Source organism: Quercus lobata, chromosome 1 (genome assembly GCF_001633185.2).
Source record: "Quercus lobata isolate SW786 chromosome 1, ValleyOak3.0 Primary Assembly, whole genome shotgun sequence".
Classification (NCBI taxonomy): domain Eukaryota; kingdom Viridiplantae; phylum Streptophyta; class Magnoliopsida; order Fagales; family Fagaceae; genus Quercus; species Quercus lobata.
In genome coordinates this window covers 5151382-5171576 of record NC_044904.1, presented here as the reverse complement: position 1 = coordinate 5171576, position 20195 = coordinate 5151382, and the positions used below count along the sequence as shown (strand labels likewise).

The 20195-nt window shown below is 37.8% G+C and overlaps 1 protein-coding gene across 1 annotated transcript; it reads left to right on the top strand.

Annotated features, from left to right (window-relative positions):
* The first annotated feature begins 6256 nt into the window (after positions 1-6256).
* On the top strand, positions 6257-8703 carry LOC115975709. Its single transcript, XM_031096610.1, has one exon. The coding sequence runs from the start codon at positions 7063-7065 to the stop codon at positions 8419-8421; it is 1359 nt and encodes a 452-aa protein (XP_030952470.1). The 5' UTR covers positions 6257-7062; the 3' UTR covers positions 8422-8703.
* Positions 8704-20195: the final 11492 nt, after the last annotated feature.

Below are 20195 nucleotides of genomic sequence, written 5' to 3'. Positions count from 1 at the left end.
AGACTTTTTTTTTTTCTTTTTTTATAATTATTTATGCAATGATTAGAACCCCTAAATTAAAGGTCACTTGACTTGACCGGATACCACTCGGAGCAGCAGGCCGGTGTAGTTCGTAATGTGTGTGACACACACTACTCATATGTAATAATGTGTTTTTTTTTTTTTTTTTTTTATGGGAGTAATAATGTGTTGTTTTTGTTTTTTTGGGTTAAATGCGTAGCTAGCCACTGTTCTTGGAATGTCCCCTTTTGTCATCTTCTGTTCTTGGAATGTATGTAGGCACTGTTGTAAGGCATGTGTAAGGCCATGCATTGGTCAAATACCATCCCCTCTATTGGGGGAACTGTCCCTATCCCCTATCCCCCACCCTAATACCATCCCCTCTATTGCTCCTGCGTTGTCCTCCCAGGGGATGATGGGACAGTTCCTTGCCTGTTTTCATTCGTTTAATTGTGTTGTCAGAGAAAGAGGTTGTACCCTTCACACTTATTTTATGATTTTCTTTAGAATTTGAAAATGTGTTATTTTGAGTATGTAAAATGCTAAATACATTACATGATAGTATTTTATAAATTTTGTTTACTATAGCACTTTCTATCCATTAAATGACAATAAAAACTTTTTAAAATGGTAAGGCAAATTAGTGTTGGCATAGTCCATTATTGTAAGGACATGATTCGTGACGAACCGTAATAGTATTGGGTTCGTACGAGAAATGACCCAAATAATATCATTTGTAGAGCGTGGGTTTGAAAGGTTAGGTTTTGGTCACCAGGCGATGGGTTTCTCGTGGTGTTCATGCATGGCTAAGTTTTCTTCACCCCTGGAGTCTTTCTCCTGGAGGTAGGCTGGGAGGCTCTGGTTTTTGGCCATTTTTCCCAGCCCCTTTTTTAGATTGCTTATTTTTCCTTTTATACTAGCCTGCGTTCACTGTCCTTTGTCCACGTATAGAGTCAACCTTTCCAAAACTGATACTTGTCTCATCAGCCCATACCCAAAGTCGTTGGGGGTGGTTGTAAAAGTCGAAGAATACGGCTCTGTCAGGTTCAGAGTATTGAATGGCAGTAAGGGCAGCTTTCCCTGGATATTTTAGATTTTTCTTTCAAGTTTTGGTCCTATACCGTTTTTACCCCTCTTCTTGGCGGGACTTTGGGTCTGCTGAAGACTGAACTGTCCTCGGCTGTATCCCAAGGCTATCTTGTACTTTATATCATCAAGTTTGGGCCATAGTCCTCCTCGGCTTGGGCCTTTGGACTCCCCACAGGTAAATGGGCCTGGCCCATAAATTATTTGGGCCCCACAATAGCCCCTCAAAACCCTGCTGTCTAACCTCTTGGTTGGAAAGGGGGGTTTTGGTAACACCGAGCATTTATTATAGCTCATTTAATTCGGCCTTTCACTAATGCTGGCGGTTCTCTATCTGCCCAGGAAATGCACCGGTCTACGAGACATTCTTTTGATTTTACTCCTGATGCGTTCTCGCCGTTTGGTTATCCAAAACGCGTTTTTAATGGCTTATATTTACGAGACCTATTTAAATTCGACGGTTTGTTTGATGAGGTGGGGAAGTGGAACGGATACATCCTTTTTTACAGATTCTTTTGGAAACCTGGACGAATTTAATACCTTTCGTTTTGTCCTTCCTATAAGAAGATAAGTAGGAGGCTACCGCTCTCGTACAGAGACCCTTTTTATCTTTCTGAGATCTGAAATTCTTAGCCTCCCTTAGCGTTTACTTTACCCACTAGTTATACACTAAATCATAATACGTTCACCATAACAACGAGTAATGAAGGAACCATACCCCCCCTACCCGTGAACACCACGTTCCAATAAAGTTCGTAATGGCTCGATCAGGGCAGAGATGACGAAGACTCAAGATTTATCTCACCTTCCTTTCAGCCAAAATCCGAAGCAGGGACTCGTCACGTCAAACTTTCGGCGTGACTGAGTTGAGGACACCCATCATTAGTACCAACCGCTCTCTCATGAGCATACCTAACATGGCACCAGTGTGTTAGGAGTCAGGACTGAGGCAGGGACCAAGTGCCTCTGCTTCTTCCTCTCTTCGTTCACTGGTGTCTCCTTTTACCTCTCTTTCTTCTTCTTTCCACCACCAGATCCATCCTGGTGCTTTTCCTTCTCCCTTTTTTGCTCATTTTTCTTTCTTTTCATCTCTTCTCTCTTTTTCTCCTCCTTCATTTCATTCATCTCCTCCATCTTCTTCATTTATCTCCTCCATCTTCTTCATTCATCTCCTCCATCCTCTTCTGAAGAAGGTCCTTTTCTCAATATGGGCGCTACTGAGGCAGAGTTTGGAAGGACTTCGGAGGCGAGTTTAAAAAGAGACCTGACTGTTTACTTAATGTATTGTTTTTTTTTTTTTTTAATTTTTTTTTGTTTTGGCAATCCACATTTTGTATAGGCTTGTTTAAACCTCTCTTTGTACGTTGTAATACACCTTTATATTAATGAAAATTGTTATCACTTTATTTCACATACTCTATCTCTATATTTCCGAAATGATAACGCAATGAATAGACATACAATCTTGTGAAACTTTTTTTTTTTATTTTTAAACTGTGGCCGACGTCTAGGACCAAAGTCCCAGTTAATAGAAAGACCTTGCTCTGTGTTTATAAAAACAATCCGGCTTAATAATGTTGAATCAAACAAATGATACTTAGGGCTGAAACTTCCATTAGGCAGGAAAAGAAAGGACATTATGATGGGTCTACTGAGTCGGCCTGGCACCATACCGCCGACCTTAGAGTACAATACTTGGGGCCATAATCCCTTATCTAAGAGAAAGACGCTATTATGTATTTACAAGTGCTGTTCGGCATAGTAATATAGCATTTGAATCAATGACACTTAGGGCCAAAATGCTTACTAAGAAAAAGATATCACCATAACCTTAATAGAGTTGTTTGGCACAACAATGCCGACCTGTGAAAAATGATACTTACCCCAAAACTAGCCGAGATGATAGGTCAATGCTCGATGCGGTGTAGGAAGTAACCAGCCAAGGACATATCACCCACAAAAAGAACAGCCCCCCTAGGCTACTGAATAGTGACGAGTTTCAACATCTTCTTAACACTCCTATTGGCATTAACCTGTTACAGTTTTTGAGCCGAGGATTGAGTAACTTAGAATTTTTATTAAGTAGCCAACCTTACAAAACTCAATCTTTTTCTCATCCAAGTAGTTGGTTTCCCCATAGGCTTGAGTCCGAGGACCATGCAATGCCTTGGTTCTGTCCAAAACCCAGTTTTCTCATCCAAGTAGTTGGTTTCCCCACAGGTTTGAGTCCGAGGACCATGCAATGCCTTGATTCTGTCCAAAACCCAGTTTTCTCATCCAAGTAGTTGATTTCCCCATAGGCTTGAGTCCGAGGACCATGCAATGCCTTGGTTCTGTCCAAAACCCAGTTCTCTCATCCAAGTAGTTGGTTTCCCCATAGGCTTGAGTCCGAGGACCATGCAATGCCTTGGTTCTGTCCAAAACCCAGTTCTCTCATCCAAGTAGTTGGTTTCCTCATAGGCTTGAGTCCGAGGACCATGCAATGCCTTGGTTCTGTCCAAAACCCAGTTTTCTCATCCAAGTAGTTGGTTTCCCCATAGGCTTGAGTCCGAGGACCATGCAATGCCTTGGTTCTGTCCAAAACCGAGTTTTCTCATCCAAGTAGTTGGTTTCCCCATAGGCTTGAGTCCGAGGACCATGCAATGCCTTGATTCTGTCCAAAACCCAGTTTTCTCATCCAAGTAGTTGGTTTCCCCATAGGCTTGAGTCCGAGGACCATGCAATGCCTTGGTTCTGTCCAAAACCCAGTTTTCTCATCCAAGTAGTTGGTTTCCCCATAGGCTTGAGTCCGAGGACCATGCAATGCCTTGGTTCTGTCCAAAACCCAGTTTTCTCATCCAAGTAGTTGGTTTCCCCATAGGCTTGAGTCCGAGGACCATGCAATGCCTTGGTTCTGTCCAAAACCCAGTTTTCTCATCCAAGTAGTTGGTTTCCCCATAGGCTTGAGTCCGAGGACCATGCAATGCCTTGGTTCTGTCCAAAACCCAATTTTCTCATCCAAGTAGTTGGTTTCCCCATAGGCTTGAGTCCGAGGACCATGCAATGCCTTGGTTCTGTCCAAAACCCAGTTTTCTCATCCAAGTAGTTGGTTTCCCCATAGGCTTGAGTCCGAGGACCATGCAATGCCTTGGTTCTGTCTAAAACCTAGTTTTCTCATCCAAGTAGTTGGTTTCCCCATAGGCTTGAGTTCGAGGACCATGCAATGCCTTGGTTCTATCCAAAACCTAGTTTTCTTTTTGCGTTGGACCTTGGCTTTAGGGGAGTTAGCTCCTCGGCCAAGCCCCTAGAATTATCCGTGCGATTAACGCTTCCAAGCGTAGCCCCTAGTCAAGAAGCATAGCCCCTAGTGGAACTTTACTCTAAAACTCTATAACCAGTTGTTAGAAATGACAAAGGAACTCTCTCGACCTACCGCCTATGCCAACACACAAGCCTTTCCCACAGACGGCGCCAATTGTAAGGACACGATTCGTGACGAACCGTAACAGTGTTGGGTTCGTACGAGAAATTGCCCAAACAATATCATTTGTAGAGCGTGGATTTGAAAGGCTAGGCCTTGGTCACCAGGCGATGGGTTTCTCGTGGTGTTCATGCATGGCTAAGTTTTCTTCACCCCTGGAGTCTTTCTCCTAGAGGTGGGCTGGGAGGTTCTGGTTTTTTGCCATTTTTCCCAGCCCCTTCTTTAGATTGCTTATTTTTCCTTTTATACTAGCCTGCGTTCATTGTCCTTCGTCCACGTATAGAGTCAATCTTTCTAAGACTGATACTTGTCCCATCAGCCCATACCCAAAGTCGTTGGGGGTGGTTGTAAAAGTCGAAGAATACGGCTCTGTCAGGTTCAGAATATAGAATGGCAGTAAGGGCAGCTTTCCCTGGATATTTTAGATTTTTCTTCCAAGTTTTGGTCCTATACCGTTTTTACCCCTCTTCCCGACGGGACTTTAGGTCTGCTGAGGACTGAACTGTCCTCGGCTGTATCCCAAGGCTATCTTGTGCTTTATATCATCAAGTTTGGGCCATAGTCCTCCTCAGCTTGGGCCTTTGGACTCCCCACAGGTAAATGGGCCTGGCCCATAAATTATTTGGGCCCCACAATTATAAAAGTGTTTTAAATTTGGGTTATCTGCTTTGTATTTTTATAAAGGGTGTAAAAAGGATTTAAGGGTGAAGTTATTGTTTAATGTGCAAGATTGTAGAGCTGGCTCACATGAAACATAAATTCATGCAAAGTGTTTTGTCAGTCCTTCACCTGTCCCTTGCTCGGGCAAAACCATTTACGAAAGGTTACAAATTAATTCCTTTTAGGGTAGATTTTGCGGCTACCTCAACCCTAATCTTTTTCACATATAAAAGTGAAATTTTAACCCTAACTTTCAAAGAGAAATATGATGGCAAAATAGAGAGAAAACATAGAGAGAGATTCCAATTGTCTTTCCAACGTCTCCATTAAATATTTGATCATCCACATATGAGTAAGTTCGACTGTTATTATTGAAGACACAAAGATGTCCTCAACTATGTGAATTGACATAAATAATGTCATATGAGTATAAGCTGTATCACAACAACCTTTTATAATGAACCACCCCATTAAATATTTGATCATCCACATATGAGTAAGTTCGACTATTATTATTGAAGACACAAAGATGTCCTCAACTATGTGAATTGACAAAAATAATGTCATATGAGTATAAGCTGTATCACAATAACCTTTTATAATGTACCACCTTTGTAAACAAAATAGGTATATAAATTATAAATAGTTATAGACATAGGCCATTGTTCACTATCTATTATAAATGATAAAATTATTTCCAAAGACCAATAAAGATCAAACACGTTGTCTTTAATCCTTATGTGAGGTAAGTGTGTTACCGGAAAAACTAATAAGTAACACCTTGTTTTTTTATCCTTAATTAAGAAAAAGCCTAATAATACATTTTTGTTTTGTTTTGTTTTGAGAGATTACTAATAATATACATAATAATAATAATAATTTCTCCTAAATAATGGAGATAAATAAATAGTTTTGGAGACAGGTTATTATTCAATATTCCTTATAGGGGACAATATTCTTCCCAATAGAGATAGAACACCTTGCTTGACACATACAGTCTCTATAGTCTATAGCCTATTGGGTAAAACTAAGGAAAAAAATGTAAGGCCGTAATATTATCAACTTTTCAGTGTCGAGGAATCTGAATTAGTGCACAGTGTTTGTGACAAAGACACCTATCACCGACGAACAGTGCCTCAACACGTTGCATAACACCGTGTTCCACACTTCCATCAAACCAAGTTTCGACGCAGCCACAAACTCCCAAAGCTTCCAACTCTCTCTCTCTCTCTCTAAACTCATTTCACTGTTCAGTCAAAACCCTCTCTCTCTCTGTGATTAAACTGCCCTTTGTGGATCATCAAAAGGTATGCTTTAAAAAGCCCAAGCTGTTATTTATTTTTTTGTTTTAAATTTTTTTGTTATCTGGGAAATTCTAGGTTCAATAACTTGGTATTTCCTTGTGTAAATATGCTTAAATAAATGTAGTATTTTGGAGAGAGAGAAAAGTTTGAATCTTGTTTGGTGTATATATATGGTTTCCAGAGTTTTTTAGCTTATGACTAATATGAAATATAGATGGAGGAGGCATGGAGTTGTTGTAAGAGAGTCTAATCTTTTCTGGATTTTGTGGAATTTTTGTCACTCTTTCTGATGACCCTTTTGTTTGATTGGTAATATAATGGAAGGAAAATAGGATTTGGGTTTGTAATTTTTTTTTAATGATATTTTGGTTGCTTTGTTGCTGATGATGGAAAAGTAAACTCATTCAAGTTAAGTAGTTGGGTACGGCTTGGTGCAGTTTGGTTCTTTGTTTTCTTGATTGTAAAAATTCAAAATTTTAGTTTGTTTTCTATTCCTACTTTCTGTGAGCATTGAGAAAGAGGTTTAAGGTTTTGGGGTTAAGTTTGGGAAAAATGGACAGTTCAGGTTTGGGAGGTGGGTTTTTGTCTGGTCCGAATGGGGCAATATTAGACCTTGAATCGTCAATTCATAGACATCCACAGACCCAATTGGGTCATCCTTTGTTAAGACATCAAAATCACGTGAATGTGATGAGTGGCCTTGAATGTGACCACCACCCCATTGGACTTATGGAAGAGAAAAGCTCGATTTTGAAAGGTATTTCGATGAATTTTAGCAAAGGGAAGGCAGTTGCCCCCATTAATATCTCCAGTTGTAACAATATGAGTGAAGAAGATGAGCCGAGTTTTGCGGAAGATGGGAATGGTGACAATGATGGGGGGAAACGGGGGTCACCATGGCAGCGGATGAAATGGACAGATAATGTGGTTAGGCTTCTTATAGCTGTGGTTGCTTGTGTGGGTGATGATGGTACACTTGAGGGTGGTGAGGGGCATAAGAGGAAATCAGGGAGTTTACAGAAGAAGGGTAAGTGGAAAACAGTATCAAAGATAATGATAAGCAAGGGTTGTCATGTTTCCCCACAGCAGTGTGAGGACAAGTTTAATGACTTGAACAAGAGATACAAGAGGTTGAATGATATTCTTGGTAGGGGAACTAGCTGTAGAGTGGTGGAGAACCCTGCTCTTATGGATTCAATGCCTCATCTCACAGCAAAGGCGAAGGAAGATGTTAGAAAGATATTGAGCTCAAAGCACTTGTTTTATAAAGAAATGTGTGCATACCATAATGGGCAGAGGATTCCAAATTGCCAGGATCTTGATCTACAAGGCCATTCCCTGCCTCTAGGGAGTTGCTCAAAAGACAATAATGGGTCAGACAAGGAAGAAGCTGAGGAAAATAATGACAGTGATGATGATGAAATGGATAATGAAGATGATATTAATGCTGAAGGAGATGGGGAGAGGATGGGAGAATTCAGTGGGAGGGCAAAGGTGAGTGAAGAGGAGGGCCATTTCTGGTCACAATCTGTTGAGCTTGATAGTTTTGAAGCTGAAATGGCTGGGATTTTCCAAGACCCTACAAAGTCATTATGGGAGCGAAGAGAGTGGATTAAGAGACAGATGTTGCAACTTCAAGAACAAAAAGTCAGCTTCCAGGCTCAAGCTCTTGAGCTTGAGAAACAGCATTTTAAGTGGCTTAGATACTGCAGCAAGAAAGACTGGGAGTTGGAAAGGATGAGGCTGGAGAATGATAGAATGAAACTAGAGAATGAGCGCATGGTATTGCTACTGAGGGAGAAGGAGCTGGAGATAGATTTCAGGAGATCAGAAGCATCCATAGACCCTACTTCTGTTGGCATTGACAGACTGCAAGGAAGAGATCAGATTGACTTGGGCAGGCATGAATAGCTTTTTGCAAAAGGGCTACAAATCATAAATGACTTCCTTCTAAAGCCTTCTGCAACAGAACTTTCACAACTTAAAGCATCATAAGCAAACTAACCTTATGAGCCACTTGTATTGCTTTAGATAAATTTTAGAAATTATTGATATTATCTTTTATTTTGGCCTTTATGATGTAAAGTTGAAATGCAAGTCAGGTAGCCTTTTTTCACAAAAATTTCTCTTGTTATTCAGAACATGTAATTGCATGTGATTTAAAGTGATAATATTATTTAGTCTTCTGGCTTATGATTTTCTGTGACGCTTTATTTACATCATAACAAAGGACACTTTGATTCTGTTGTTGAATGTGAATGAAGCAGCGCCACCCCTCCCCTTCTTCTCAAAAATTAGAAATTAAGCTTCTATAGTTCCCGTTCCCCCTGACACTGGAGCTCCTTGTTTTATCTTCAAGTAGTTCCCCTGTTTATTGTTCATCTTAGTATTTGGCATGCTCTAGATCTACTACTATTGCATTCTCTGTATCAAGTTAGTTTGAGTTTTTGTTGATAGTAGAAGTTGCAATTTTTGTTGATAGTAGAAGTTTCCTGTAATGAGCATGTATCTAATACATTAATTCTTGGACTAATTATTGTCATGACAAATTAGCTATTTATGTAATCTACTGTTGATTTTGCATTTAAAATTTTCACACTTTTCTCCTATAATTCATCGGCAATTATATTTTCTATTACATTTGTTCTTGTGTTTCTTTCCTCTTTCTTTAATTTAACATTTTCATTTTCCTACCACATTTTTCAGCTGTATGCATTTTTTTAATTCAAACTGTTTTTGCATGGGCAGCGTGTGACATCTTTTGAGTTTTTTGCATTACCATGAAGGATGTTATTGAACTGTAGTTTTTCATGCCAAATTGTTGCGTGAAGGATGTGACAATTTTGAGTTTAAATTGTAGTTTGTGTTGCTAATTAGATGCTTTGCATCTGCTTCTCGATATAAATGTAATAAACTTAGTTCATTTTTTGTTGGCCTCCTTTGTCTCATTGTGGGGGTAGTGTCAAAATATGTCACTTCATCTCCATTCTCCAAGACTCCAACCTCCTTTCTTATGTGGCTGTATGAATTATATTGTTTTTTTCTTCAGTGTCGCTGCCCAGGATGTGGATTTGAAAGTATCTGCTCTAAAAAGATTCCTCTTGATCCTGTTGACCTATTTATATTTTTCACACTGCTGCATACTTACATGCTTTAGTTTCTGTAAGTCTATGAAGGATCTCCCCAAACTTGGTCTTCCTAGTTAGGTTATCAGCCGTTTGTGATTTTTTAAAGTAAATTATAAGTCTGAGATGATGCCATAGATTTTATTTATAAACATGTTGGAGTTAAACATTGCACGTTTAATTAAGAAGCATGAGTTCCTCTTTAGTCATGTAAGCCCTAAATCCTTACTGTCCAAATTGATCTCACAAGCATTAAGGGGTGTTTGGTTCGCTGTGATGTGCCATTAATGTGATACACATTATGATGATGTGACGTTAAAGTTTTTTGTTTATTTTATTTTTTCTAACATTACCATAATTTAAAATTACAAAATATATTAAATCATCTTCAATTCATCACCTTCCTAAATAATGTAATGTTGTATTCTTGTATGGACAAAGTTTAGTTACGAAACATTTTTTTTTTTTTTTTAGAATACTAAGTATTTTTAACACACACACATGGGGAGAGGGGGAGAAAGTTTTTTAAAGAAACTTACAGTAGTGTATATCCAAAATAGTCTAATTCTTAAATACACAATACAGGCTTTAAACCTCTTTAACTCACACTCATTTTTCAATGTGGGATTAACTCACTGTTTTTTCTTTTGAGAATACTAAATATTTTTAACACACACACAGGAGGAGAGAGGGAGAAGGTTTTTTAAAGAAACTTACAGTGGTGTATATTCAAAAGGACCTAACTCTTGGATACATATTACTATATATTTTGAAAATCTAACTGTTGGATTACATGTTCTTTAGACTTTTAATATACATGTCAAATTTTGTACTAATCGGATATCATTTACTATATGATTTATAAGATTATATTTTATGCATAATTTTAAACTACATAAACTTGCAATTTTAACAATTTATCGATGACATGGCTATTGATTCTTAATTTTCTATAAATTTTGTAAGTATAAAAGATATAGGAAGAAAATGTAATCTATTGGTAGATTTGTTAAAATTTATCTCCAATAAAAAGAAATTAAGGTTGTAACCTTATGTTACAATTAATTTTGTAGTTAAATTTTGTCCTTATTGTATTGAGATTACATTAATTTAAGATTATAATAACGTAATATTATGGCGTAATATAATATCATGGAGAACCAAACACCCCCCTTGAAGGTGTAGTTCACACTTCATACACGTTTCATATAGATATATAAGGTTTTGCTGGGGATTTGGCATGGGGCATGCTTACTATTTGTCTCCAACTCAGCTTGTGAAACCAAAAATGATTTTTTGTTGGTTGAATTTTGTAATCAATATATCTATATGTATAATAATAAGTGAAATTGAGAGAAACTCAAATTAGAATCCCAAATTAGAGTTCTAATTTTGCGTCATGTGTCATAAATTATTTATTATTAAAAAGTTTTATTTTTTAATTTTAGAATCAAATGTGGGACCACATAATAAATATTCATCCAAATGAGTTATTAAATACAAAAATCAAAGAGTCTAGAATAAATGAATCGTAAAAAAAAAATGTTTCACAATAATTTTAAAAAATATGGACAATTTACATTTTATACCTAATAATATCCTTACAACTTTTTTTAAAGAGTTAAAAAAATATTAAAAAAAAATAACTGTCAATAGTATTTAAATTAAATATATAGGAATTATATTATGTATCTTATTGTATATCTTTAAGTGTATCCATGCATATGCATGAGGTTACAAGTTAGTCTATATCTATAATAATAGGTAAAATAGAGAGAAAATTCAATTAGATTTCAAATTGGAATTCCATTATAGTATAATTTTGGGCAACGTGTCCCATCTAATCTAAATTTTTAAATTTTTGTGCCAGGTGAGTTAATTCAATGTAAAAATTGGATTTTAATTAGAGTTTAATTTTGCGATATATGTCCCACCTAATCTAAGTTTTGTAATTTTTGTACCAAATGAGTTAAGTTAGTGTAAAAAACGAGAAGTCCAATATAAGTAAATTATAAAAAACATCATTTTTGAATGATTTTATATTTATGAGTCTTTTTTTTGTAGAACTAAAACAATTCAAGTTTATGAGTCATATAAATATATATATATATATATTAATAAATAAAACTGAGAGAAAATCCAATTAGATTTTAAATTGGAATTTAATTAGAGTCTAATTTTGCGTCACGAGTTCCATCTAATCAAAAATTTAAAATTTTTGAACCAAGTTAGTTAGTTTAGCATAAAAATTAGATTTCAATTAGAGTTTAATTTTACGACATGTGTTCCATCTAATCGAATTTTTTTAATTTTTGTGCCAAATGAGTTCATTTAGAGTAGAAAACAAGGAGTCCAATATAAATAAATCATAAAAAACATAATCATATATCTAACACTATATATAAAACACTATATATAAAATTAGGGGAAGAGTGAGTTTGAATGATTTTATATTTATGAGTCTTTTTTTTTTATAACTAAAAACAATCCATTCGGAACAAAATTTATATATATATTGTGGGGCCTGAAATTTGAAACCCCGGCCCACTTCATAGTAAGGGCCCAAAGCCCAAGCCGAGGAGCCCTACTGCCGAGGAGGTATGATGAGAACCCCTTAATGGCCCAAAAATGTAGCCGAGGACAACCTCACGCTCAACGCCTCACAAAACGCCTGAAGAAAATGACAAACTCAGTACAAGAGCAGTGCAAACGAGAAAGCTGCCAACACCATAACGTGGAGCCCATCACCTGACAAGCCCATACCCCATACCATGCTATCCAGCTTTTCCCAACTATTCTGACGTGAGGATTGATAGGACGAGTAATTGCCCTAAACAAGGAAAGACTGACGCGTGGGAGAAGAACGGGAAGCGAATGCTAGTATAAAAGGGAAAGAGAGCTAAAAAGCGAAGGGGGGAGGAACAAAAGAAAAAAAAGGAGGAAGAATGGTGAGAATGTAATGCTCATCGGATTAATTCCGAGGAGCCAAACCTCTCAAACCATATCGATGTAAGGCTCAGTCATACTGTCCAAACCTGCCTTTGTATTAGCTCTCGTGAAACCAGGACCAGACCGCTGCCCAGCGCTCAAGGGCAGGCCTTTCCAAACCCACTCTCTACAAATCATATTGTTCGGGCCCTTTACATGCGAGCCCAACGTTACCCTTGGGTCGTTAAAAATCGTGTCCCTATAATTGGCACCGTCTGTGGGAAGGCTTGCGCGTTGGTGCAGGTGGCGGTGGAGTCAACTCTCTAGCAAGCAGAGGTTCGCGGGGTTTCCTCCATCTCCGGCGACATGCAGTTGTTGCTCCGACATAAACTTCTGCTAGGGGCTACGCCTTGCAGTGCCAATGGCGCAAGCAGCTCTAGGGGCTTCTGGCCTCAAGCCAGCTCTCCCCGCCCTGGTCTAGGGGCTTACCTTTGAAAAATAAATAAATACAGAGAAAAAACTACAAGTTTTGGACAGAATTAAGGCCTTGCATTGTCCTCGGACTCAAGCTTATGGGGAAACCAAGTACTCAAAAGAAAAAATTACAAGTTTTGGACAGAATCAAGGCCTTGCATGGTCCTCGGACTCAAGCCTATGGGGAAACCAAGTACTCGAAAGAAAAAATTACAAGTTTTGGACAGAACCAAGGCCTTGCATGGTCCTTGGACCCAAGCCTATGGGGAAACCAAGTACTTAAAAGAAAAACTTACAAGTTTTGGACAGAACCAAGGCCTTGCATGGTCCTCGGACTCAAGCCTATGGGGAAACCAAGTACTCAGAAAGAAAAACTTACAAGTTTTGGACAGAACCAAGGCCTTGCATGGTCCTCGGACTCAAGCCTATGGGGAAACCAAGTACTCAGAAGAAAAACTTACAAGTTTTGGACAGAACCAAGGCCTTGCATGGTCCTCGGACCCAAGCCTATGGGGAAACCAAGTACTCAGAAGAAAAACTTACAAGTTTTGGACAGAACCAAGGCCTTGCATGGTCCTCGGACCCAAGCCTATGGGGAAACCAAGTACTCAGAAGAAAAACTTACAAGTTTTGGACAGAACTAAGGCCTTGCATGGTCCTCGGACTCAAGCCTATGGGGAAACCAAGTACTTAAAAGAAAAACTGCAAGTTTTGGACAGAACCAAAGCTTTGCATGGTCCTCGGACTCAAGCCTATGGGGAAACCAAGTACTCAAAAGAAAAACTTACAAGTTTTGGACAGAACCAAGGCCTTGCATGGTCCTCGGACTCAAGCCTATGGGGAAACCAAGTACTCAAAGAAAAACTTACAAGTTTTGGACAGAACCAAGGCCTTGCATGGTCCTCGGACCCAAGCCTATGGGGAAACCAAGTACTCAGAAGAAAAACTTACAAGTTTTGGACAGAACCAAGGCCTTGCATGGTCCTCGGACTCAAGCCTATGGGGAAACCAAGTACTTAAAAGAAAAACTGCAAGTTTTGGACAGAACCAAGGCCTTGCATGGTCCTCGGACTCAAGCCTATGGGGAAACCAAGTACTCAGAAGAAAAACTTACAAGTTTTGGACAGAACCAAGGCCTTGCTTGGTCCTCGGACTCAAGCCTATGGGGAAACCAAGTACTCAGAAGAAAAACTTACAAGTTTTGGAAAAACTACGTTACATGGACCTTAGACTCTATCCGAGGAGAACTCCCCACTAACAGTCGGGTTAATCCCTAAACTGCATGGATTCCCCAGTCTACTCTAGGATCCTCAATACCAAAGGGATTGATGTAATATAGAGCAATATGTTGCCAAAAATACAATCGAAGTCCCTTACTGCTCGGCTACCCTCTCGGGTGAATTATTTAGAGTTTATCATTTGTCTTGTATGCATCGCACATTGCTCGGCCGTTATCTCGGTTAGTTCCAAGAGTTTAATTTATTGAGGATTACCATTGTTATACTTGATAATGTCAGTAACTTTAAACTAGTAGGAATTTGTTTTAAGGTTTTTTCCTGCTCTATCATTAAAGGAAAGTGTATATTTAATATTCATGCACAAAGTAGTTATTGCAGAAAAGAAAAGTATTTGAGATTAAGCAAATTCATTTCTTATTAAGACAAAAGAATAGTACAGTGTACAATGAAGGAGCTTAAATAAGCTCATATTAAAACTAACTACACAAGCGAAAAGTAAAGATACAAAGGAATGAAGGAAAAGCCGAAGAGGAGGTGCAGAGAAGAGCCGCGCTGTCGCTTCAAAATTTCGTCTAAGGAAGCCATTCCTCAATACTTTTACATGCCTATAACTCAGGCAGCAAAAGAGCCCGACTTCGAGTCGGCACCGTTGAAGAAAAGGTGCCGGGAGTCCAACTCGAGGCTAGCCCTGCTGAAGAAAAGGTGCAGGGAATCGGAAGTTAATGAGCCTCCACGGAACCACGCCTGCAGTATCGCAGACGGCGCTGATGGCGGAAAACTTTTCTTCTGACACACCAAAAGTCTGGTATGACCAGAACCTGCTTCGGATTTTGACTAAAAGAGGTGGGGGTACCGTTCCCACCATATCCAAGCGGGAGGATACCTTAAATCTGTGCCTCCCCTGCCTAGACCACATCACCTTAAGTCTTGGAAGGGTCCGGTGCCTTTGTGGCGGGTGAAGTTCCTCCACCCCCACCCAAGCCTCAGACATATTGCGCTAAGGGAAGACGACACTGGAGGTGGGAACTGGTTATGGACAAAGGGTTATGATTTTGAAGAGAGTAAAAGGGTTTGTATGCCAGGAGAATAACCACCTATCCTATTTATATAAAGGGTAAGGAGGTGTCATTTAATTTAATTCGAGCAGGTTCCCAAGAAACGCTGCAGACAAGGCAGCTCTGGCACAATTTCCGATGCTACCCGCCACCACAAGATTTAAAGATCCTCGTGAAGGCACGCCTCGAGTACTGAAACATCAAAGGACACTGCGCGGATGAAGAATAAAGTAATGCCTCTTAATTAGGCACATCTCCCATGCAAATGGAAGAACGCAAGTAGCAGTAAGGCACAGGACTTGAGCAAGTCACGAGGTGGGCTCAGCATCACCAAAACCCTCCTTCCCAACTAAAAAGTCGGGAAGCGGGATTTTGAGGGGCTATTGTGGGGCCTGAAATTTGAAACTCCGGCCCACTTCATAGTAAGGGCCCAAAGCCCAAGCCGAGGAGCCCTACTGCCGAGGAGGTATGATGAGAACCCCTTAATGGCCCAAAAATGTAGCCGAGGACAACCTCACGCTCAACGCCTCACAAAACGCCTGAAGAAAAGGACAAACTCAGTACAAGAGCAGTGCAAACGAGAAAGCTGCCAACACCATAACGTGGAGTCCATCACTTGACAAGCCCATACCCCATACCATGCTATCCAACTTTTCCCAACCACTCTGACGTGAGGATTGATAGGACGAGTAATTGCCCCAAACAAGGAAAGACTGACGCGTGGGAGAAGAACGGGAAGCGAATGCTAGTATAAAAGGGAAAGAGAGCTAAAAAGCGAGGGGGGGGGGGAGGAACAAAAGAAAAAAAAGGAGGAAGAATGGTGAGAATGTAATGCTCCTCGGACTAATTCCGAGGAGCCAAACCTCTCAAACCATATTGATGTAAGGCTCAGTCATACTGTCCAAACCTGCCTTTGTATTAGCTCTCGTGAAACCAGGACCAGCCCGCTGCCCAGCGCTCAAGGGCAGGCCTTTCCAAACCCACTCTCTACAAATCATATTGTTCGGGCCCTTTACATGCGAGCCTAGCGTTACCCTTGGGTCGTTAAAAATCGTGTCCCTACACACACACACACACACACACACACACACACATATATATATATATTGTGGGGCCCAGCAATTCGTGGACCAGGCCCATTTGCCCTTAGAAAGTCCGAGGGCCCAATCCGAGGAGAACTGTGGCCCAAGCTCCATGACGCCGAGCACGGACCAATTTTTGGGAGGCAGCCGAGGACAGTCTAGTCCTCGCAGGCCCATAATCCGCCCAGAATAAAGGGATAAATTCGTAAGGAATCCAAAATACCTTGGGGCGATTACCCTAAATACCCTTCTGGATAAGGCCCAATGCCTGGCAGAACCGTACTCTACAGCTTTATCAAGTCATCCCCAACAATTCCGGGATTAGACTGATGGGACCAATGTCAGTATTTGTAAAGACTGACCCTACACGTGGACGAAGGACATCGAACGCACACTAGTATAAAAGAAGAAGTAAGTGGATCTAGCAAAGGGGAGGGAGAAAAAAAAAAGGAGACTTCATGAGGAAGATCGCCGGAACGATCCATGCACAGAACAGAGAAAGTCCTCCGTTGGACAGCCGGAAAGGACCACAAGGGTCCTCGGATCAAGTCCGAGGATCCCATTCTCAGAGGTGGCAGTATGGCGGGGCTTTAAACGTTTAGGCCCAGTCCATTTTCCACAGGGATCTTTCTGAAATCCAGACCGGACCATCCCCCCGTGACCAAGCCCAAGCTTTTCAAACCCACTCTCTACAAATCGTATTGTGAGGGATCTCTCCCGCGTGAACCCGAAAATGTCACTGGGCCGCGCAGGAATCGTGTCCTTACATATATATATATATATATAATAGGTGAAGCTGAGAGAATCTCAAATTAGAATTCCTAATTAGTGTTCCATTTTTGCGCTATGTTTCTTAAATTATTTATTTTTAAAGAGTTTTATTTCTTAATTTTAGAATCAAATGTGGGACCACATTATAAATATTCGTCCAAGTGAGTTATTAAATATAAAAACCAAAGAGTCTAGAATAAATAAATCGTAATTTTTTTTTTAAAGTGCTTCATAATAATTTTAAAAAATGGACAATTTATATTTTATACCTAATAATATCCTTACAATTTTTTTTAAAGAGTTAACAAAATATAAAAATGACTATCAATAGTATTTAAATTATATATATAGGCATTTTATTGTATATTTTTAAGTATATTCATGCATATGCATGAGGTTATAAGTTAGTTATATATAAAAGCAGAGACCTCATATTCGTGCATGAAGTCTTGCCATGTAACGCTCTAATTTTGCATTTGGTTTTTTTAACCTCTTTTTATTAAGTCTTTTTTACTTGTTATACAATAAATAATAGTAACTTCTTTTTACAGATATATAAAATATGGGCTACCTTTTAAAAATAAACTAAACCTTATGAAAAACCCAAGCTCAATTATTACTTTACATATTATGACCCAGGTCTAATTCTTTCTACATGTAGATCAAAGTCAAAACTCTTACCCACTTACAAACTCTCTTCCACCTTTCCTATGTGCAAATAATACTTCTAGAAAATCTCATACTCAGAAAGCATGTCTATGCAATTTATGTAGGCAAATTCTTTTTGTCATCGACAAATGCAACAAAAATATATATAAATTTTGAGATTCTTGAGGTTGATGAAATAATTGACAGATGCATATTTTTAAAATTTTTAATATCAAAGAAATTTGATAAATAACATATACTATCTCACAAAATACCATTTACATAATATTTTCTTTAAAAAAAATTCAACGACAAGAATGGTAAAAACATGAGTCTTTACAAGAAAGATAAAAAAATACATGCAAAAAAATTTCATAGGAGGATTTATCTTTAAAGAATATGGAGACAATAGAAGAGAACAAATGCATTGAATGAGGTCCTATGAAACAGGTTTATTAATCATTTCAAATTATACTCATCATTTACATGTAAAAATAATAAGACACCATTCTATTTACATTAAAAAAAATTCATATTGACTTCAAAGTTCATTGCAGGATGAGAATTGCTATGGTATTACAACAAAAAACATTGATACAACGATGTTTTGGTATTACATTTCATGCGTTCTTTATGGAAGGGATGTCAAACCACAATCAAGATTATTTTGGTGTGCAAAATCTTTTTTTTTTTAAATATATATATATATATATATACACACACACACACACCTATCCCAAGGTTAAAGGCACTCACATTAACTACATACTCTCTAAATATTTATAACATATTCATCTTACTATAAGTACTATATATACAATTGCAAACTACTTTAGATACATGATTCAAGTTGAAGTTTTCAATATAACTAACAAAACAACTTTTGTAATATTTGATCGAGATGCTGAGAAAATTCTAAATAAACCTGCAAGAAATCTTATTGAAAAACAAAATGAGATACAATTTATTTAAATTATTGCAAAACTTTTGATAATAATATATATTAAATATATTTCCTCATATGTAGATTGATATTGGAGAAGGAATCCCACATGATCTGAAGAAAATTTTAGGAAGAAAATACATTTTACTACTTCATTTGAATGAATTCAATCTAAAAGATAGTTTTGAAAATTACACAGTTGCTAAGATTTTTGATGTTCCTTCAAATGACCCAAAGGTATGGAAGAGAAAAAAAACTCAATTTATTATGCTATATTAACACTTTTGCTACACTATTCCTTATAAAGTAACAAAAAAGAAATATAATTATTTACAAAAAAATGTCACATCACTGAAATTTAATATGAATGCAGATACCTACGCAAAATCTTAGTGACAATAAATCCACAAGTTCAAACTTTGTAAGATCTAGTCACAAATCTTCCAATACCAATTCATTAGTGATTAACACAAATGATGCAACAAAAGGAAAAAGTGATGAAATCTCAAAATTGAACAAATGGGGATGGACCAAACTTCAAACGTTGAAGATGAAGAAACATGTGATGATAATATACCCCTCAACAAGATTTACAAGCATCATCATACTACAAAAGCAAAGCATTGAAGAAAAAAAAAAAGATTTCGCAATGAAGTTCTTTTTTACATCACATAATAAAGATTAATAATATGGAATGAATTAACATGCCTTTATCAACTTTTATTATACAATATTACTCCAAAGTTGTTTTTTTTTTATTGTACATTACTTGAACAAAATATTTATAATGAATTTGTGTGTGCAATTTATAATTATTACTTCTTATGATGAACTCATCACTAACAAAATTTTGTAACAAATATGCTATAATATATGTAAATCATTCTCCAAAATTTTTTTACATAAAATATTACAATATTATTCGTGCATCACACAGGTAACATACTAGTTGTAATTAAAGAACTTGGCTGTGGACATGGACGGAGCCATTCATGGACTAGGGGGGGCCATTGTCCCCCCTAATTTTTTTTAAAAATAATATAATTATATATATTTAGGTACTAATTTTAGCAACTTTGTTCAATAAAATTACATTTTGTCCCCCTTATTGTTCATTATAAGAGAAATGTTACAGTTATAAACTTTTATACAATATTTTTACAAATTATTGAGGTAGCAAATTCTTACTGGTTTGCATTTAGGTCCATCACTTACATCACTTTTTTACTTACTTAAAACCACTAATCACAACAAAAATTTGTAAAAAAAAATTGTAGATCTAGTATTTTTTTTTTCCTTTTAAAGTCCATAATATTTTATAGATCTAAAATCTTTAAAAAAAAAAATACAAACCCAAAATATTAGCCCAACAACAAAAATTACCAATAGGCAATAGCAAAGGTAAAAATAAATAAAAAATA